Source organism: Heterobasidion irregulare (assembly GCF_000320585.1).
Source record: "Heterobasidion irregulare TC 32-1 unplaced genomic scaffold scaffold_12, whole genome shotgun sequence".
Taxonomy (NCBI): Eukaryota; Fungi; Basidiomycota; class Agaricomycetes; order Russulales; family Bondarzewiaceae; genus Heterobasidion; species Heterobasidion irregulare.
The window spans coordinates 724,691-745,319 of NW_009258208.1; the positions used below are offsets into that span (position 1 = coordinate 724,691).

General features: G+C 59.8%; 7 protein-coding genes across 7 annotated transcripts; 2 read left to right on the top strand and 5 right to left on the bottom strand.

Annotated features, from left to right (window-relative positions):
* Positions 1-233: 233 nt before the first annotated feature.
* Positions 234-1,280, bottom strand: HETIRDRAFT_119210 (uncharacterized protein; the record flags this gene model as incomplete). Its single annotated transcript, XM_009553845.1, has 1 exon — positions 234-1,280. The coding sequence occupies one exon, from the start codon at positions 1,278-1,280 to the stop codon at positions 234-236; it is 1,047 nt and encodes a 348-aa protein (XP_009552140.1).
* A 707-nt stretch (positions 1,281-1,987) lies between these two features.
* HETIRDRAFT_119211 (uncharacterized protein) lies at positions 1,988-2,293 on the top strand (the record flags this gene model as incomplete). Its single annotated transcript, XM_009553846.1, has 1 exon — positions 1,988-2,293. The coding sequence occupies one exon, from the start codon at positions 1,988-1,990 to the stop codon at positions 2,291-2,293; it is 306 nt and encodes a 101-aa protein (XP_009552141.1).
* A 715-nt stretch (positions 2,294-3,008) lies between these two features.
* On the bottom strand, positions 3,009-5,007 carry HETIRDRAFT_390334 (uncharacterized protein; the record flags this gene model as incomplete). Its single annotated transcript, XM_009553847.1, has 1 exon — positions 3,009-5,007. One exon carries the CDS (start codon positions 5,005-5,007, stop codon positions 3,325-3,327), a length of 1,683 nt encoding a protein of 560 aa, XP_009552142.1. The 3' UTR covers positions 3,009-3,324.
* A 1,068-nt stretch (positions 5,008-6,075) lies between these two features.
* On the bottom strand, positions 6,076-8,045 carry HETIRDRAFT_455547 (uncharacterized protein; the record flags this gene model as incomplete). Its single annotated transcript, XM_009553848.1, has 4 exons — positions 6,076-6,154; positions 6,216-6,390; positions 6,454-7,716; positions 7,775-8,045. The coding sequence occupies 4 exons, from the start codon at positions 8,043-8,045 to the stop codon at positions 6,076-6,078; spliced, it is 1,788 nt and encodes a 595-aa protein (XP_009552143.1).
* A 93-nt stretch (positions 8,046-8,138) lies between these two features.
* Positions 8,139-10,788, bottom strand: HETIRDRAFT_455548 (uncharacterized protein; the record flags this gene model as incomplete). The annotated part of the gene is made up of 7 exons (XM_009553849.1): positions 8,139-8,306; positions 8,781-9,329; positions 9,389-9,712; positions 9,770-9,839; positions 9,891-10,174; positions 10,230-10,281; positions 10,361-10,788. 7 exons carry the CDS (start codon positions 10,786-10,788, stop codon positions 8,139-8,141), a joined length of 1,875 nt encoding a protein of 624 aa, XP_009552144.1.
* Positions 10,789-10,936: 148 nt separating this feature from the next.
* On the top strand, positions 10,937-14,219 carry HETIRDRAFT_422544 (uncharacterized protein; the record flags this gene model as incomplete). Its single annotated transcript, XM_009553850.1, has 4 exons — positions 10,937-11,179; positions 11,338-11,720; positions 11,933-13,925; positions 14,019-14,219. 4 exons carry the CDS (start codon positions 10,937-10,939, stop codon positions 14,217-14,219), a joined length of 2,820 nt encoding a protein of 939 aa, XP_009552145.1.
* Positions 14,220-14,460: 241 nt separating this feature from the next.
* Positions 14,461-19,930, bottom strand: HETIRDRAFT_455550 (uncharacterized protein; the record flags this gene model as incomplete). Its single annotated transcript, XM_009553851.1, has 15 exons — positions 14,461-16,590; positions 16,652-16,705; positions 16,761-16,877; positions 16,931-17,134; positions 17,188-17,319; positions 17,379-17,561; positions 17,631-17,795; positions 17,957-18,172; positions 18,232-18,513; positions 18,589-18,689; positions 18,747-18,780; positions 18,843-18,917; positions 19,553-19,636; positions 19,696-19,809; positions 19,877-19,930. 15 exons carry the CDS (start codon positions 19,928-19,930, stop codon positions 14,461-14,463), a joined length of 3,945 nt encoding a protein of 1,314 aa, XP_009552146.1.
* Between the last annotated feature and the right edge of the window lie 699 nt (positions 19,931-20,629).

The following is a 20,629-nucleotide window of genomic DNA, read 5'->3' on the forward strand; positions in this document are numbered from 1 at the left end:
ACTGATTTTCATCAAACACATCAAAGGCGTTCAGTCCAGTGCAATGCATAGATAAGCCGGACAAATCTCCCCACGTCGATCCTAGAGGTAGCCAAGAGGTGAACCGGTGAAGACGGGGAGAGGCGCTCATCAACAGGTGAGTGCACCATCGATGGACGCCAATCAAACTTTCTACGCTGGATCACCTCCCCTACTCCTTACCCTCACGACCCCTGTCCTCCTTTCGGGACACCTCATGCGGATTCCGCGTGGTGCTTCTTTTTGTGTCTCGAAAGTGAATATGCATCTGCGAACGCATGCCCACATTGGTTGCACAGAACCTGACGCGGATGCAACTCTGTGTCCGGATTGAGTTCTTGTAGACGCGTGTGATGCCTCACATTGCCATTATGTTTCTCGAGGCTATTTTTGCTATGAAAACCGAGTCCGCAGGAGTGGCAATTATGTTCACCAGACATGTAGGGTGTCTGGTTTAGACGCGGACGCAACGGGGGTAGGATTGGAGTGGGCAGAGCTCCAGTGACACTTTGTGACGTGTTGTCGATGGCCTGCATGGCATGCTGTAGGGACCATGGTAGGTCCACCTCCAACTGTGGGGCCTCACCAGTGGTTTGCATGGCAGTGTTGAAGATTGTCCCGAGATTCTCGAGGATGTATCTGAAGATCTGCTGGGGCTGGGTGCCATACATGACCTGGGCATTCCTGAATGCCTGTTGGATGCTGTATAGGGCTTCTATGGCACCATAGCATCTCTGATAGGCATCATGGAAGGTCTGCTGGGTCCATTGGCCAACACTGGTTGCCTGTGTATCGGCTGCCTGTGTTGGGACGTCGAACACCCCAGTTCCAAACATCTGTGCTATGGCCTGGGTGGTCTCTTTGACACCATGAAAGCATTGTTGATCATCATGGATTGCTTGCATGGCATTGGAAAAGGCTGGTTGGTGATTGTTCGAGGCCAATGGCATAGTCGAGTCCGTGGTGGTTGAGGTGTCTGATGCCGATGATGGGAAAAGCCCTCGGGCCAATGGCGGTATAATGTTAGGGTCTGGGCTGGCTGTCGGGAGTTGCCTCATGATGTCCAAGGGCCATGATATATCATCGTTGGTGCTGAGGGCATTACCCTTTTTGTCATTGCTGATTCCTTGGGATGCTGTCACAGGTGGTGTGGGTGCAAGGATTGACTCCACCCATTCCATGTCATCTATCCCATATGTGGTCTCTCTAGGTGGTGTGGAGGAGGTAGGCGCCAATAGTGGTGGCATGTATTGGGCTGGCATGATAGGATGTTTTAAGTCTGGTCATAAAGGTGGTTATCATCAAAGTAACATGTGTCTTGGACAGGGCGAAAGTATCGAGACAATGACGACGACTTGCCGTGTTCAGTGCTCTTGAAGTGGTCTTTGCAACAATTCTTGTACTACAGTGGCAGTGTAGCTGGGGATGGATGTAGGTAGGTAAAGAGTGCTGAGATGGGGATGTTGGCTGATTTTTTGTGCAGGCTACCAAATATGGGGCTAGATAGGTGGTACAGCACAGCAGGTCTCAAGAGATCTTGGCTTTTATGCCTCCGTCTAAAGCTGTGCTGCGGAATACCATATTTGTCCAGCTGCGTCCCCAAACCGTCCTCGAACTTAATTGCTGACAGAGCCAGCCAGAGTGTGGGAGTTAGCAGCTGCCACCCTATGCCACCCTCTGCCACCTTCGGGTCACGGCTTGCCACCAACGGAGCCCAACCTTTTCTATTTTTATGATGGCGCAGTCGTTGATGTCGAGTCTATTTTAGGCGCACGCTCTCCGCACATTTTCCTAGTCTCACCGCCACTAGATCAAATTGTGACAAAACTCCTCTACCTTGCTTTACCCATCAGGTCACTATCATCGTATCTCGTCTGTTGACCAAATTTGGACAGTACAAGATCAACGATGCAAATTCTGCGTTGTCGTTTGCGCGAAGCCATGCTTGCTCTGCTCGACTCGGACAACGATGGCGGAGGCAGATGCGACGCGAGCGCTGCGGTACCAGGACGCATCCACTCGAGCGCGTCTGCCTGTGTCATGGCTCGTGCGCCTCTTGTACGCTGACGGCCATGAATACGGCGCGTCTTCGGGCGCAGGCAAGGGCCTCGGTATCGGTGGAGCGATAACGCCCGACTCATCTGCGCTGAAGACGGCTTCCCTGCTCAAGCAGTGCACAACAACAGCTATGAGGAAGGCATCAGCATCAGTAACAACGACAGCACCCAAGGCGCAAGTCGGGAAATCCATCGTCGCCAATGATGAGGATGAGTGAAATTCGTAGATCACATTTTCTTTCAGTGACTACATCGTTCTCTTTTTTCTTGCCCTACCACTGTCTTTCTCTTCTCGTCTCGCCGGAATCTTCTTTTTCAATACAGCCCATTGTCTTGATGACTGTTGTCCTCGCCGCCCACTCGTCTGTGGTCTACATCTATGTCACATGTATTCACCATCTACATATGTTATTCCTCTGGTGAGATATATAAGCATATGTACCTGCGCGCTGCTACCGCCGCCCATCTCGATTTTTGCTTGTTGTGTCTCTGTACGCATCTCGCAATGCGAGTAGGCCAGTATGATCAGTACTCACTCCGGTCTTGCCTTTTTTCTCGCTCGTCTTGAATCTTGATAAGAGATATTTTTCAGCCATTTGGTTGAATACTAGGAAATTCGGGGAACGAAAGGAGAGAACGAGCGATTGGTGTGTGAGGGCCAACGTCGCTGAATTTTTGTTGATTTCTACACTCCACGCTATGCAGGCCGTTGCATAAAAAACGTCGTTTCTCACGCTCATCCATCGCAGCATTCACTTGCACAAACCCCGGGCCTTTTCTCTCTTTTCCTCTCCGTGTCTCGCATTGCGTCCATTCCACTTAGACAATCCATCGCGACATCTAGGACGTACATCGTCTCAAGGAATTATCGAAAATCCCGCTGTTTGGCACAGTTGCTATCATAAGCTCAATCTAAGCTGTGTGCACATTGATTCAAGAACAATACAGGCAGGGTTCGATTGAGGTCAAGTAGATAACAATGGAAATTCGACTATATATATACATATATTACTGATCCCCGTCCGACACATCAGAAGCCTTTGCTGCAGCGCGCAATGTCTGCGATACATGGAAAAGTCGGACAAATCCCCCGCATCGATCCGAAACGCAGTCAGGAGGTAGAAATGGGGAGAAGTGGCCATGAAAGCCGGTGAGTGTGCTATTGCTGAATGTCAACGAAACTTTGCACGCCGGACCACCTTCCTCCCCTCCTAACACCCCTCACAACCTCTGCCCCTTCTCCGACGCCTCACACAGACTCTACGTGCTGCGTCGCCTTATGCTTGGAGACCGTATATGCGTTGGCGAACGCGCCTCCGCACACGTTGCACCAAGCCAGACGCAGCTTCGACTCCGCGTTCGGGTTGAGTTGGCGCATGCGCCTGTCATGCTTTGCGGTGCCTTCATGCCTAGCGACGTCACCTCTTGCATTGAATCCGAGACGGCAAGGGTGGCAGTTATGCTCGCCAGACAAGTAGGGTGTCTGGTTTCGACGTGGATTTGGCGGGGGAGGGACGACAATGGGTAGGGCTTTGGCAACGCCCTGCGGGACGCCTCTGAAGGGGTGCAGGGCATCCTGCACGAACTGAGGCACATCGAATTGCGCGACATCACCGTTGGCATACTCTGCAGCACTAGGGGTTGGCTCGATGTTTTCGAAGGATCGCGAGGCTTCATGATGGATCGGTAGGGCATCGTACCCGTTCTCTTGAGCGTCGTTAAGGAGCGTGTCATCAAGGACGGACTGGACGGACTGGATGCTGGGGTAGAACGTTTCCGATGCGTCACCAAAGATCTGCAGGGAATCACTCTGGCTGTCACGGTCGTCGTAGGCAGTCTCCGTCTCGTTGAAGAATGCTTGTTGGCCGCCGCAGAATGTCTGTTGGATGTCGTACTGGCCCTCTTGGGCGGCATTCGAGCTCCTCCGTCCCTCGTACGTCTCCAATTCACTGTCGAACTCCTCTGCCTCGAACATCGGTGGTACATCATGGAACCCTGCCTCGAACATCTGCAGCATGCTCTGGGTGGTTTCCGTCACATCATAATGACCTTCTGGACCATCATGAGAGGCCGGCGCGATAGCGTCGAAGAACTGGTGGTATGACATCTGTGGAACGTTTTTCCATGCCCAGTCTTCGGTCAACCAGGGGGCTTGCGAGAGTGGCGACGGGAAAGGCCCTCGGCCTAACAGCTGTACATTGTCAGGCACTAGGCCGCCTGCGTGGAATTGCTCCATGTGGGCGGCATCTCCTGATATATGGTTGTAAGTGTCGAGGGCGTGGCCCTCGTCGTGTTCGTCAGTTCCTGGGAACCTGCTGAGGCCTGTCTCCGGCAGCGCGGTCAGGAGCACTTGCTTAGGCATGCACATGTCTTCCGTCCTCCTGCTCTTGGATGGATACCAAGCGATGTTATTTGCCTGCCTCTTCCCAAGGGAGGTGGATGAGACCACAGGCATCTCACACGGTGTGGAATAGGAGGTGGGTGGCGTTGACTGAGGCATATGTTGGACTGCCACATAAGCATCCTCTACTTCTGGCTGAGAAAGCACGTCATTATAGGCACTTCTTGGACGGGATGGAAGGTCTGGAGATGGTGACAAATTCCTGCTTTCACAGGTTGCTGATGCGGTAGCGACCTTTGACAAGTCTTGTGAGGCAGGTGGCAGTGTGACATCATTGGGTAAGGCTGGGGATTCGAGAGACGAAGGGGAGGCAGGTGAAGGTGAAGAGGTGGCAGTTGAGGTGGCAGAGGAGTATTGGGAGGATGTAGGAGATGAGACGGAAAAGCCCGCAGGCTCTTCATCACTTTCCCCACCGGCATGGATAACGGGGAAGCTGGGCGATGGTTTGGGGAACAGCGTGCAAAGGTAGACGTAGGCCCGACAAAGGCTGTAACGATCACTGGCAGTGAACGATTCAAGATCTTGCGACATATTTGTGGAAGAGTGGCGTGGGCGGTGGTTGTAGGTTGGGCAGTAGGCGGGAAGTGGTGAGATGAGGAGGTTTGTTGGACTTCGCTTTGGTTTAATTTATACCACATCTCAATTTGGGTCGGACAAATGAAGTGGTTCACGCCTCAGACACAGGCTGTGCAGTTTCTTTCACCTCGCATCCAACCGTCCGTCGGCTGCAAGAGGGCAGTCTCGGGAGTCTTCATGACGCGTACATTTGCGTTGTTCGTCACTTGTGTTCCATCGGAGCTCCCGCAGCGTGCCTGTCTTTTGTTGTCGGGGAGGAAGTGGGCCGGGGTTTGCCGTGACACCAAAAGAGGAGAGATCGAGAAGCAGCTGGCAGCGATCTCTGGGCCACCTGCCCACCACGCAGTTTTCTTGTACCCCCACACGCAGGATTCGCAATATTTTTCGCACATTCAACCGGTACGATTGCGACCGAATCAGACCAAGATCATTTTTACATTCTATTCCGTCCTACTCTCTGCTCTTCTGGCCGACCTATCATGATTTGCACACAAACTGGGCGTACAAAAAATAACAGAGTCAGAATGAAAAGTATTGCGGATCGACTTGTGCGATCGCCGAATACGTCGAGTCTAACCTATGTCTGTACAAGTCGCATTGCATAAGACCGTGGATGAGACTGTGAAGCATCGAGGGCTGATGGGCCTCGACTCAATACGAGGGCGCGATTGGCCGAAGCGGCTAACGCCGCCAAGGCATTCATGTATGGGATCTTCTCGACGAGCGGCAGACTCGCCGCGTCTAGGTAAAGTTTTGGTGATACTGATCTTGGCAATGTTGGTATCTTGTACGAGGGTCGACGGGATGATATCGGTCAAATTCACGATGGAGAGCCTACAACCGTACGGATACGGTGTCCCCGCGGCGACTGGAGTACTGCCTAAGGATCGACGGACGCGGGGTCCACCAAGGCCAGGGCTTTGGTCGTTGGTCAGAGGATATATGGACGGCGACATGGCGGGGAGACCGGGGTTGCTTTGACTCGCTGGTGGTCGTGCTCAGATGGCTTTTCCGTCGGAGGCGTCAGGAGCGCGCGACGCCCGCGACATATGTCGAAGCTAGCCGCGAGGCGGTGGATCGCGTCAATACAAGAGGGCGATGTCTGGGGCAATAAAGGTCAGTGCGCGATCGACGAAGGGTGAAAGCCACAGAAGACGACTCACCTCCTGACATCGTCTTGTCCGCTCGACGCTCCGGCCTGTTTCTCCAAGTGCGCAGAGCGCTCGTCTGTCGCGATATGAGCCCCCGCACCCGCCGTAGCGCAACTCCGACAGTCCGGCGGCACCCTGGCGCCTCCTTCCACCAAGCGCACCAAGCGCTTGTCACGCCCGTCGATCCCTCGTCACCGTGCGTGCGAGACGCGTGTCCGACGCGCTCTCTAAGTGTTCAAGTTCCCGGGACGAAGCAATTTGGCAAGAGCGGCGGCTTTGAGGGTGGACGCGTAGAGAGTCTGCCTCGGACGCGGGTGCGGATGCGGGGCAGGGTGGGGGATCGCGGCGGGTGGGTGGGCCGCTGCGACGGCGGCCGCGCTATTGCCGAAGTACTGCGCGGCGTTTGGGTTCTGTGGCACGCTGTACACCAATTGCGGGGTGCTGGGGACCGCGTGCGCACGCCCGGTGGGGACCTGCGCGCCGGGAGCGAGTGGCGGCTGGACAAGCCAGGCGTCTCCGCTGTCCAAGAGGGCATCCAATTGCGGTGTGTTGGGAACCGTCTGCGCGCGCCCGGTGGGAACCTGCACGCCGGGAGTGAACGGCGGCTGGGAGAGCCAAGCCTCTTGGCTGTTCGAGAGGGCATCTAATTGCGGTGTGTCGGGGATCGCCTGCGCACGGTCGCTGGGGACCCGCGCGTCGAAAGCGATGGCCAGTTGGTCCAGCCATGCCGCTTCTTCGGCCGAGAGGGTCTCCACGTCATATCGCAACTGCCCCGTGGCGCCGGCGATATGGCCGAAGAGCTGTAGGTCGCTGTAGAACGGCTCTCCGCTGTCGTAGAAGACGTCGTCGGAGTCTTCTGTGCCGTCGGAGGCGGTCGGAGGGGCGCCGTAGGGAGGGCCCGCGGCGTCGTTGAAGATTGGGTAGGTGTCGTGCGAGGTCGGCGGGGCCTCGTATGGATAGGGAGCCAGGCCGTTTACCGGCGGGGTGTAGAACCAGTTGGGCATTGTGGATGGCCCTTGGAAAGGTGACGTCGAATCGTCGAGGCGTGGGCCGCGCGCGTGCGCGGCCGTTTGTGGTCTCTGCTTGTCCTTCTTTTGAGAACGGGCATCGACGTCCTCGTTGGTTGGTTTGAAGACCATGAGATGCGGTGGTGGCATGGCCGGTGGGAGGGTTATTTCAACCGCGCCCATGCTGTCCATCTTTGTTCGTTTCGAGGGGTGCCGTGCGGTAGTGGCATCGTCGACCCGCTTCCTTTTCCCCGCTGCTTTTGCGGAAGGCGACGGAGTCGAAGATCCAGGGACGACGGGGGGAGGCAATTTGTGTGGCACGTGGGCACTGGCGGCCACGGGTGCTTGGGAACCAAGTTGCAGGGAACGTGAGCGAGTGTCCGTGTCAGTGACATCGTCAACCCGCTTCTGTTTCCTTGCTGCTGATGGAATCGACTCTTTGGAGATGGCGGTAGGAGGGGGCCCTTGTGGCATGTCGGCAGTGGCAGCCACGGGTGTTTCGAATTCTATCAGCAGGAAACATGAGTCGATATCTGAGTCAACCGGTCTGGAACGGCTGCTCACTGTGCGAGAGGATAGAAGTTATCAACGACGAGACATAAGCTCTATTGTCGAATTCTTCCACGTCGGAAGGCAGGAGGTCTTGCAGCGAGACGGTGGTCTCGGTGGCCGTGGCATCCTCTGATCTTCGGTCGACCTTGTCCTGCGCGAGGTCGGTCTCATCTTCGATGGCCGTGGCCGCCTTCTTGGGGAACAAATTGAAGAGGTAATCGCAGGCTGCGTAGATGAAGTGCCAGTCGTTGGCGGTGCCGGGCCCGTTGCCGTAGAGCGACATCCCAGAGCAGAGCAGAGTGGGGTAAGAGCAGAGAGGAGGGTGTGGGACGTGGCGGTGGGTGGACGGCAGATGGCAAAGCCGTATCCACCGCGTTCAGCACCTGCTCTTTATGGGCCACCCCAGCCCGTGCCGGCCAGGGACCCAGTGCACTTGGACCGTCCGTGGGGTCGTCCACCGGACGCGAGCCCCGGGGCGCTTTGCATCTGGACGTGCGCCGTTCGTCTCCGTCTCGCCGGCCTCGCGCTCCGGCGGACAAAGAGACTGGCGCGGTGCATTGGATGAGGTCATGTTGGCGGGACCGCGAAGGCAAAGCGCGTCGCGTCGCATCATGCGCGTCGCACGTGACCGGCGTCTCTGCCACACACACCGGTGGCGCCCCCGATCGCGACATTTGTGAGCCCGCATCGATCGTATTTGAGAGCAGTGGCGACATTTCGATTTCGAGCTAATGCGGGGTCCCATAAGTTGGAGCGAACCCCCCGCTCCGTGCATCTCCCGCGAGCCCGTCCCTCGGCGTCGAATGTGGATTGACACAGGCGAGCTTCATTCATGGAAAACAGGACGTCCCGGCTCGGAACTAACACAGCAGCCAAGCGTCGTTATAGCATACACACACCGGCCGCGGTCACGGTAGTCCATACCGCGTAGAGAGACACCAACGAAAAATGAAAAAAAAAAGTCGAAATTCCGAGCCAGAGAACGAGAAGAAGGAATGGAGACGTCGGTAGAACAGACCGCAAGATCCCAGATGGGGCGTCGACAGCAGTGAGACGTCGCGTCACGTCGCGTCGACGACCCGGCCGGAACGCGCTCCCGGCCAGCGTGCGCCCGGCCGCCCGATCGCCGAGAAAAAGCCTGCGCGCAGAGGTGGCCCCAGCCTCGCGGGATGCGTGCGCGCGTGCGTGCCGCCTCGAGCGCGGAGGGCCCGCGGTCCTGTTTACCACGGGAACGACGCTCTGGTGCCTCGCACGGCAGCGCGCAGGGCGCTCGTGGGATACGAGATTCGTCAAGACGAGACAAGACGAGACGAGACGAACGCGTCGCGGTCGGGCGTCCCGCGCCTCTGCACCCCATCTCGCCGACGGCAACTTCCCGCGAGCGAGCGTTCGTCGTCGCCCCGTCGACCCGTTCTTCGTCGACACTCCGCGCAAAGCCAGAAAAGGGGGGGCCGGTGCTGGCGGGTACGAGCGGGGCCTCTCCCGACAGGCTACCGCGCTCTGTTGGCTGCAGACACGACGGTGCCGGGCCGGGCCGGGCCGATGCCTCGATGTCTGGGGGGCAGAGCTAGACGCATGCGCGCGCGCGCGCAAGCGGGGGCGAAGAGAGGCCGCATCCGCAAGAACTGTGTCCGCGCGGCCGCCGCGGTGCGCATGCGCGGGTGAACGCGCGCTACGACGGCGACGCAGGACCGAGCACCAGTCGAGCGCGCGACTGAACGTGGCGGGGACGGGGACGGGACGTCGGGATGCGAGAGAGCACACGCAGGCTGGCGATGTGGGCTGCTGGACAGTGATGGCGGAGATTCGGGGCTTCTGCGCGTCTGCGCGCAGGATGTTGGATGCGGGGTGGGCGGCGCACCGCGAGCGCGGCGTTGATGTCGCCGTCGGGGCGGGCGGCGCCGGGGCATATCGAGGCGACGGATGACACGCGAGAAACGAGAAACGACTCTTAGTGCAGGATGGGGAGCAGCGCCCGGCGCGAATCTAGATGCTTCGAACACAGACAGAGAGAGAGAGAGCGGCGGGCAGACGGTGCACGGATGCGAAGCCTCGGCGGATCGTCGGGTAGAGCGGGCTGCGGACAGCCTAGGTAGCAAGCTAGCATGACGAGGAGGCGACGAGCGACGATCCCGGTGCTGGGCAGGGGGCGGAGGCCGAGGGAGCGGTGGGCAGAGAGGCTGCAGTGCGCGATGCGCGTCGATGAGAGTGGCGACGTGGCGAGCTCGTGGCGTTGCACCGCGGAGGGAAGAAGAGCGAGGGAGGCGTCCTGAAGCGGCCTGGGAGCGTGTCGTCCAGCGCCAGCGCCAGCGCCCTTGCTCTCTCCTTCCCCTCCTCTCGCCTCGCGCTCCGTCCGCCGCCGCCGCCGTCGCCGTCGAGCACCCTCAGAAACGCGTGCAGCGCCAACGCGGCCTAGACCGGCACCGCCGCAGCCGTCGTGACACGGTGGCAGCGCGGGGTGGCGCACAATAAGCACCTGCTGGGCGTCTATTTCTCGCGAGCAGCAGCAAGCCTCTCCGCTGGTAAGCACACATCCCCGCTTCTATATCATCGTCCCATCCACGCAACTCTCGCCCCCTCCACGCAACTCTCGCCCACCTCCCTCTTCCTCCTCTCCTTCGCCTCGCCCCGCCCCACAGATCCTGCGTCCCCGTCTCGTCGCGCAGGCGCCGGCTCTCCGCTCTCCGACGTGTGTGAGTCCAATTCAAATTACGCCCCTCCCCCGCCTTTCGCTCAAACGTAAACGTCATCGCCCCCATCGCCCGCGTCGCGCATCGCAGAGCATCGCAGAGCAGCGCATTCCGCACCCGCTCGACGACGCTCGCCCTCGACTCGCCGACACCCGCCTGCGCCGCGAAGCCACTGCCCGCGCCCGATCGGATCCCCATCGTGAGTGGCCTTCCCTTTGCCCCCGCCTCGACGCCTCGACGCCTCGACGCCCGGCCCTGCGCGCCGTGTGCGCGTCCCCTCTCCTCCCAGCCGTTTCCGATCCCATCACGCCGTGATGCCGCGATCTCGCCTGTCATCGTCTCTTCCCCCTTGTTGTCTCGCCCCCGCGCGCGCGCCGTATGCTGTATGCCGCACATAAAGATCTGACACGCCCCGCGCAGACCTCGCGTCGCCGACCCCTCCCTCCGCATTCGACCTCGACCTCCGCCCCCGCGCCCTCAGTCCATGCCAGCATGTACCCGCCCCCTCCCCAATCCGCGCCCACCCACGCCCACGCCCACGCCCACGCCCACACCCACGCCCATCACCAACCCCACCAACCCCCACCACCCTGGATCTCCTACTCCCAACCCCCCCTCTCCTGGGCCTCCGCCTCCGCCGCCGCCGCCTCCACCTCCACCTCCACACGCCCTCCCCAACAACCCCCACCACAGCACGCCCAAGCCCAAGCCCAAGCGGCACTCACAGGTACGCTCTACCGCCAGCCCCCAGGACCCCCCTACCCCGGCCAGCCCCCCTCCCAGCCCCACCAGCCCCCGCCCGCGGCGTACTACCCAGGCCCGTACCCCCCGCCGCCCCCGGGCCCATATCCGGGCCTTTACGCGCCCGCGCACGCGAATCCGCAGCGCTACCCCGCGCCCACGCAGCACCCGCAGCCGCAGCCCCCGCCGCCGCCGCCGCCGGCGCCCCCCGGCGTGAACCCGGCGCGGTGGGCGTCCGGGAGGTGGCATTACCAGCCGCCGGGGCCTGGGTACCCGCCGCAACAGCAGCAGCAGCAGCAACAGCAGCAACAGCAGCAGCAACAGCCGATCGTGTCGACAGCTAGCGGCGCTGCGGCGCTGGCTGCGCGCGGGAGCGCAGCGCACCCGTCGTCGGTCGGGTACAATATCGCGCCCGGGTGGGGCATCCCGCCGCAGTACTGGCATCCGCGCCCGAGCGACTCGTCGAGGGAGTATTGGAGCACGCAGTTGACGGATAATGGGCTGGGGTTGGAGAATATGCATATCAAGTGCGTGTCGTGGGTTCTACTTTTTTTTTTTTTTGTTTTGGGCGTTTTGGGCGTGGGCGTCTGCCCGTTTTTATTTTTGTTTCTGCCCTTATCTGCTTCGTTCGCGGCTCCTTCCTTCCGCTCATCTGTTCTCCACCTCTGTGTTGTGTTCGGCGGTCGGAGAAATGCTCGAGCGAGACGAGACGTGCTGACCCGTTTCTTTGGCCAACCAGGCAGGATCCGCACGCGGGAGGCCGCGCGGCGGGGAGGAACGGCGTTCAGCATACGCCGTGGACGTGGGTGCCCGCGCTCCCCGAGGAAGAGGACGAGGGCCCCGCCGCCGGCGAGTCGGGCGAGAATCGGCGCGCTGACGGTGGCGGCGGTGGTCCCACGGCGCAGACATCTCAGGCGCAGGGCGGGGCTCCGCCGCCGCAGCAGCAGCACAACGGACAGACGCTGCCTGCGCCGACGGCGCAGCGGCCCTCGCAGGCGCAGAGCCTGACGCGGGACGGAGCGGGGGAGAGCTTCACGGAGGTGATGGAGCTCCGCCCGACGTTCTCGCCCAGCATCGTGCGCACGCCCAACTACTACACCCACCCGCACCCGTCGAGCGCGAACGCCGCGTCGTCCGCCGCGCGCCCGTCGATGGACGCGTCTGCGTCTGCGTCTGCGTCTGCGCGGGGACCCCCGCCCAACGCCGCTCCTGCATGGCCCGCCGACTCGCCGACGCCGGCGAGCAGGGTGCCCGTTCGGCGCTCGCACACGATGCCGAGCAGTCGCGGCCGTGCAGTGACGGCGGAGGGCTCCAATGCGCCAGCAACGGCCGCGGCGGCGGCGGCGGCGGCGGCGGGCAACGCGAGCGCGGGGCCGCTGGTGCGCCAGCAGACGATGCCCGAGTCGGGGTTCATGGACGAGATGGCGAACCTGCTGTATTTCGCGGAGGAGCCCGAGGGGATGCTCAGCCCGCTCGTGCGCGTGGACAAGGTGCGGCGCGGGTCGCGGTCGCGGTCGCGGTCCCCGTCGTCGTCGTCCTCTGCGTCCCCGTCGCGGTCGCGGTCCCCGTCGCCCGCGCGGCGCATACACAGCCGCAGCCAGAGTCGGAGCCACCGGCACGCGCACGCGCATGCACACGCGCAGCACACACCCACGCACGGGCAGCATACGCCCGCGCACGCGCATCGCCCGGCCGCGAGCCCGACGCCCGGCCGCTACTCGCGGCAGCCATCGCGCAGCCCGACCTACCCGTTCCAGTCCCAGAGCAGTGGCGGCGGCGGCGGTGGCGGTGGCGGCGGTGGCGGCTTCTACGAGGCGATCGCGGAGCACGGGACGCCCCAGTCGTCGACGGCCTCGGCATCCACGACGACGAGCCCGCACTCGTCCGTGCGCACGCGGAGCACGCCGTCGTCCGCGCGCGCGGCGTCGAATCCGCCGTCGCTGCAGCCGTCGCCGCGCCATCCGCACCCGCACTCACAGACCTACCCGCAGCCGCAGCCGCAGCCGCAGCCGCAACCATATCCGCACCAGCAGCAGTACCCGCGCGAGCACCACCAACCCACCCAGTTCTACGCGAGCCCCTCCGCGTCGCAGGCGCAGCGGCCGACGAACATCTCCAGCCCGTACCCCTCCAACGTCGCCGCGAGCGCGTCTAGCGGCGCGCATCCGCAGCAGTATCAGTCCCAGAGACAGCCGTCCCGCACGTCGCCGTACTCGCACACCGGCACCCCCGGTTCTGGCGGTGGGGGCCATGCGCAGCCGTACGCGCCGCAGCCCGGCGCGGGCGCGAACGCCAACGCGCCCTCGGCACAGCAGGGCCAGACGCAGCGGCATGTGTACGCCCCCAGCACCAGCACCAGCACCAGCACCATCACCGGCGCGAGCGCGAGCGCGCACGCGGACGCGCTCGCGAGCAACCCGCTCCCGGCGCCCCCGCGCGCGCACCACACGTCGCTGCCGCCCGCACAGATGCGCACGCCGCCGCAGGGCACGTGGACGCGCCGCCTGCGCTGGGGCTTCTGGAACCGGCGCGGGGACTACCTCACGACGGACATGCACATCGTGTACGCGCCGCGCGAGTACGCGAACCCGCCCGACCTCGCGAGTTACCCGTCCCCGATGGAGGGCTACCGCGACCACGCGGGCACGTTCGTGCGCTACGACCCGTCGCGCCCCGAGCTGCAGGAGAGCCTGCCGAGCAAGGGCCAGCCGCCGCAGCTGCCCTACGAACGGGTGCGTCGCGCGCTTATTGACTTTCTGCCGTTGCTGTTGTCGGTTCCTCATGCCGTTGTTCCTCGACAGTTTATCACGCATGTGTACTTGTAGATGCGGAGGATGGGACGATGGGACTTGCGGCCATCGACGACGAGGATCTATTTCATATGTGTACCAACAATCATTACCTGTCTACTCATCGACATCCGCTCACCTCTCTTTCTTTTTTCGCTCTCCACTGACTCCATCTCGCTGTTCCATGTGTCTCGTTACATCCATCCGTATTGCTTCCGTTCCCTCGTCTTGTTTTAGCTCTCGTCGCAATTGTGGTGGCCTTCGGGCCAAGGTAAGATACGTGCATACTCGTACACAGTGGAGAAATTACAATCATATCCGTATCCGGTACAAACAGACAGTCCCGTGCTGTCGACTGATAGCAGAACGAAGGGGTGAGAAAACGAAAAGAAAGCAAGAGGCGAAGCGCATGATGGTATCAACAACAAAGGAACGTAACGATCAGTAAAAGAAAATAGACAAACGGCGCCGAAGGCCCCTACAGCCCGATGCTGCCGTGTACATGGCGCATGTGGTCGTAAATACCTTCGCCCAACGGAAAAGTCTCCAAACATGCCCAACAGGTGTGCGTTTTGCAGCGGGTGCACGTCATATGGTGGCAGCCGTCCGCTTTCTCGATAAGGGCCTTGCATCCGGGGCACCGCTTGACGTCGTGCAGGCTCTTCCATTCCTCGAACAACCTGTCGATGCCTTCGTCTCGGTCCTCGCACGTCGCGCCTTCGTGGTACTCGACGTGGCAGTGCGGACAGATACGGCACACGCAGTTGGGGCAGGTCACGACCGAGTTCTTCGGCCCGAGGCGGTGGATCTGGGAGCAGTCGGGCGTCGGGCAGTAAAAGAACTCGTCGGGACGAGACTGGACGTAGGTGGTGTACGCGGCGTGAGTGAGCGCGTCGAACTGGCTTGGAAGAAGGACGTCGCGCGCGGTACGGAGAGGAACGAGCTGGGTGCAGGTCGCGTCCTGGCCGAGGCAGCGCAAAGGGAACGATCGGTTGTCTACGGACGCCACGAGATAGCCCGTCAGGCAGCTCTTACACCAGGTGTGCCCACACTCCATTGAGATGGGCGTCGTCGCCTCTTCGAAACAAACGGGACAGTGATTCCGCACGCGGTCCCGTTCATGCGGGTGACGATCCTGTGCCCGACGTACCACGTACTGCACCTCCTCGAAGAGCGCGTCGTCTCCCCGCACGCGGATGCAAGGCATATCAAGGGAGAACCAAACAGTGTCCTTCCCGTGCTTGTCCTGGAGCTCGATGATATCCGCGTCCATGAAAAGACCGACCAAGCGCCCTTGCAGGGGGATGATGTGGATCTTCTTCTCTTCCAAGGACTTGAGCTTGTTCAGAATGGTATATCTAGCCATACCGCGATCGCCCTCGTTGCCCACGAGATTGAGCGTCCGGCGGACTCGGTCCAGCTTCATCAAGATGCCGGGGTATATGGATTGCACGTTGTCAAGGAACGCGACGCCCGCCAAGGAACCTAGCCAGTCGTCCCACACTTTACCGCGGTCATCCTTGAGAACCTCGCCAAGCACGAGCTCGTCAAGCTTCACCTTGATCTGCCCGATGATCTTATGATCGTCGGCGACGACCTTGAGCTCGATCCCATCGTCGCCAGGAGCATTGCTCGTCTTCTCGAGCTGGTGGATCTGCGCCCCCTTAGCGAACTTCCACAGCGAATCTCGCAACTCGTCGATATCGCGCTTGATCAGTCGGTAGACCTCGATCGGCACATGACGAATGATAGACTGGACGCGTTGGATGTGGAACTTTTCCCCGCCCAACGCATCTTGCTTCCAGCCGTCAAGCTCGCACGCCGCTTTGGCGACATCGGGCGAGTCGAATTGTGCCCACCCACGCACGACGCCATCCTTGTACGGCGCAGGAACGACCTCGAAATACGTTACCCTCCCGAAATCCTTCAGCAGCCGCTGTACGGCCGCTATACCGTAATTTTTGGCGTCATAGTTCGGGCGCGAGAACATGATGCCCGACTCGGATGTCTTGCCATATCGCAGAACGTCTTTATCCTTCGCGTTCGGTGGCATACCTGTGAAGCGTACATTGAACTGACCAACACAAGGAAGGCCCGTGTACATCGAGGCCGTGACCCAGTACCCGCGAAGCGTAGAGCCGTCCGCCTTCTTGATCGCCGCCAGCGCAGCCTTTTCGGTATCGTAGCCCGCGAAGCCCGTCCGACAGGGCACGTTCCAATTAAAGCGTACATAGCAGTCCTGTAAGCGTGAGTTCTGAAGACTCGTGCTGATCGCGAGGCGCACGCGAATCCTGGAACCGAAGACCTCAACGCCGTCGAGCGAATCAACAGCGGCCGTCGCCTCTGCGTGTGTAGATAGCTGCACCCTCACATTCGTAAAGGACGCTGTGGAAGAAGAATCTTCGCGGAACTTGACATCGGCGACCTGCCCAACGGGTTTCAGCAGTCTCTCGAGATCGGGCCGCCCCACGCGTGTGGGGATATTCGCTATCGCGATCCAGCGAGAGTCCAACGCGGTGACGACCTTCAGCACTTTGAAACCGGGCCCAAAGGTGGCCCGTGTAGGATCTGCAACTTTGATGACCATTTCCTCCGATGGTGGAGGCGCCTGATTAATCGACCATCAACCTTTAGAGATGCATTGAAGACGGGTGCTCTGCAGGACATACGTTTCTATCCTTGTTTTTGTCGTCGGGCGATGGGGGAAGAGTCGTGGATGCCTTCTGTGCAACGTACAAGTCAACGACGATAACAGACAGCGCGAGCACAGCGACTCACAGGGTCTGTATTGCCACGATTTACCGCTGCTGCGTCCTCAGATCGCTGCACAGGAAGGGAGACTTTGCGACTTGGTGATACAGAAGGTGCAGGAACATTATTCCTTACAGTTGGGGTCTGTGATAACATATGAGCACGTGAAGCAACACACACTTAGAGATTGACCATACCGTATCGTTTGCGGCCGGCACATCATCCGCATTCGGGAACCGATGAGCCCATCGACACTGCGGGCCATCCTTACAAGTGCGTGTACGGTTCCATTCCCAGCAAAGACCGAACGGCAGGTCAGGAGGTGGTGGTCTATGGTATGGTCTATGGGTAGATCTATGAGGTGCGCCTTGCCTCGCAAATGACGAAGAGCCGACCGCAGACTGAAAGAGGTACAGTCAACAGAGGCGCGGACACACAGACGCTGAATGCGTACCGGCTCTTGAGCAATACTTGTATTATGAGGCATTGCGCTGGCGTTAACTCTGACTACGCTTGGCCCCGCGTTTTGATAACTGCCAGATGGGGCGGGAACTCCGCCAATCGACGGGAGGGGAGATGCATCCGACTGCGTACATCACGATTATCAGCCTAAGGGAGGGTTAGAACACAGAGAGATACACGTACGGGCTCTCCTCTATCTGAAGTGAACCTCTCGTGGCGCCACCGGCACCGCACGCCTCTAGTGCAATTATTTTTAAAATACCAGTCCCTGCAGATGTGATCGGGGATGACCTCTGGGGCGTTAGCATACCGGCCACGGTGGGGTCCATCAGCCACATCTGCGTCTCCCGAATCTAGATTTGCGGCCTGCTGCGTAGGGGCGATCGCCACGATCAACTCCTCAACTCATACAGAAGAGTAGGCGAGAAGACCTACACCTCTAGTCACGACGCCCACAGCCTCCCGAGCCTCCCGAGCGGCGCGGCCGTCCGACGCCGCCAACGACGCGGGCACATCGATATCCGCGATGCTCGAGTCGCTCGCGGACGACCCTTCCGACGACAGGTCAGGCACCTGCTCACGCGGAGGTGGCGCGGGGAGCTGCGTGTCGCGTGTCGCGTGTCGCATGTCATGTGTCAAAAGTCGCGTGCGCGAAAAAAGAGGCAGCCGCCACATCAAGTCAGAAAGCTCGTCAGTCTCGGGGAAATGAGAGACGAAGGAGGAGAGAGGAAGAAGAGAAGACGAAGGAAGAGGCGACGTACATTCGTAGGCACGCTCGAGCCGACGCCCCCGGAGTTCGTCGCGTCGCGTGGCCGAGGTCCACCTTGTCTCCTCTGAGGGCCAGAACCGCCCTCCGTCTTCGCGTACGACACGACCGTTCCCGGGACTAGTTCACCAGGAATAAGCGCCGCGAACGCATGTCGAGGAGCGAGGTTCCGGAACCTCGGCGGCAAAACGGCCTGCGGCATACGTTCGTCCTACAGACGCCGGTCGTCGTCAACAGACCATTGAAACATCTAAGCGTGAGGGGGCTCACGTGGATGCCCTGCATGGGATACGCATCGTTGTATGCTTGGGCATGGCTATAGCCATAGACCTGCACATTTTGGAGCGGAGGACGCTCGTGGCTCAACTCGTAAGTGGGCGCGGACGGGTTCCCTCGGGGCAATCTGATGACAGGGACATTCCTCTCCTGATGAATAGGAGAAAGAGGTCTCGAGGACGTGACACACAGATTATCGTTGATGACTTGTTGGGTATGGATGTTGCGAGAGTTGGGGCCTGGAAGTCCTGGTGGACTATTTGGTGGAAGCCGCGGCTGGACAGGAATATGTACAGGCGCATACACCCAGGATGAGCGGCGCCAAACGGACTCTCCGCCGATGAGACGTACCTGTTGAAAAGGCGGTTGCTGCGGTTGCGGCTGCTGTTGAAATTGGTGTTGTTGCGGCTGCCGCCGCTGTTCCAGTTGGGGACGATCCCCTTGCCCAGGATCTACATGTAGATATTTACACTGTTCCCACCTGCACTGACCGCGGGCATAGTACGGACATATGTCTCCTGGGCGCAGGGACTGTCTCGAGGGCTGCAGATCCCACGCGATGAACGATCGGCGGAGGATTGCGGACGAGAACGGGGACAACGCACCTTGGAACCGAGCATTACGTTCCCAGAGGAGGGGGGGGAGTCATCGGGCGGGTATGGGCCGCGATCTTGGGATACCTGTGATATATGAAACAGAGCAACGCTGCGCATCAGCACAGTTCGAGCGATTCGCAGGAAAGACGTAGAGAAGCGTCGCAGGTGGAGCGCTGAAGGCCAAGAAACAGAAGCAGAAACTACAAACAACAAAGATAGGTAGGGTGAAACATCGCGTCACGGGTGTGTCACCAACTCGACGCCCTGTTTCTAAGTGATAGCTAAACAGTTCCTGGCTCCACGCACCGTCAAAGGAGGGGAAGTTGATCATTCGCATCCACCTATATGCTGGATCGTCATTCCCGCTCCTTGACAGTCAGACAGTGACAGCTGCACACGCCCCCCTCCCCTGCATTTTTAGATCATTTGGGGGAGGTAACAACGCTACGATCTTGGGGATCATTGAAGGGGATACTCAAGGGGAGAATTCGCTGCGGCGCATGGATCGCCAAAAAGGGTGGGGTTGCTACCTATCCTGGGTGCTTGCCGCAGTCAAAGAGGACGCCGCCTGTCGGCAGATGTAGCACTGGGCACCCCAATATCCCCCCCCCCCTTTATTGTGGTGAACGCATGCGCTCCTCCAAACGTTGGAGAAGACGGATACAGACACAGAAGAGTAACGGGGATATTCGAAAATCTGGCCCGGACAATATTCTTACCGTATTCTGAGCGGTGCGGGCGACCGTGGACCCGTCTGCGTCTACACGCGGATGCGATTTTGATTGGCGCAGAATGTTGAGCATCTTTATGTGGGTAAGGAAAGCGTGAGTGATGAAGACACACGAGTTCGGATGCGACGTACATCTGGAGTGAGAGCAACATGGAGTCGGGGACAGGGCCAATTTTTGCAGCGTCCTTGGATGAAGTTGGCGCATACTTCTCTCGGGTCGATGTCGTGTGATGGGAGGGGGGTGGACTACGACGGTCGGCAATCGGGAGCCGATGAGAAGACTGAAAGGATTAAGACGAGAATAGAGACAGACTTTTGGAGGATGTTGGCGATTATGCCCCTTCTGACTTGAAGGTGGCCCAGCCATTTCTGGAGAGAAGTTGAGTTGTAGTGGCGAAACCGCTTGGTAAGAATGGATCTGGATGGCAAAGGATGGGATGCGGGGTCAGTGCAGAGCAAGGAGAAAGGGGGAGGGAAGGGGGAGAAGGGAAGGGGCTGGCGTCATCACTCACAATCGGAGTCGGAGAGACAGTCTGAGTGAAAGACGGTCGAAGTGAGAGCGGTCTTGGAATACGCCTTATGTATGTGAGAATATCTGGAGAACCCAGTGGCACCTGCTGCCTTCTGTGGGTATAGGCACTGGGATGGATCAGCGGCTATCGGCGGACTTGTATTTGGACGAAAACGTGGACCGCTAAAGAGTGTGGCAGGAAGAGAGGCGAGTTGATTGCGGTCGCTGTTGAGCATATATGAATGCACGCCCACCCAGTCGTCGTCAGTTGTCTCGAGTCAACTCCAGTTCGCTCCCGCCACCCCTGCATCCCCTTTACGTAACATCTGCCCCCGCAGGTCTGCTCGTCGACGCACCAGAAGCTTATTGGGCACCCACGCTTCTCGAATATATGCAGCATACACCACTTAAGTATCCAATACAACACTTGCTCGCCTTGGGCGGCGGAACCGCCCTGATCGTCCACTTCGGTACTCTCTCGGCGGAATTGTCTCTCGAGTTGCGTTCATATGATCTTGGCTAACCCTTGCCTGAGGTCTAGAAAAACCTATTATT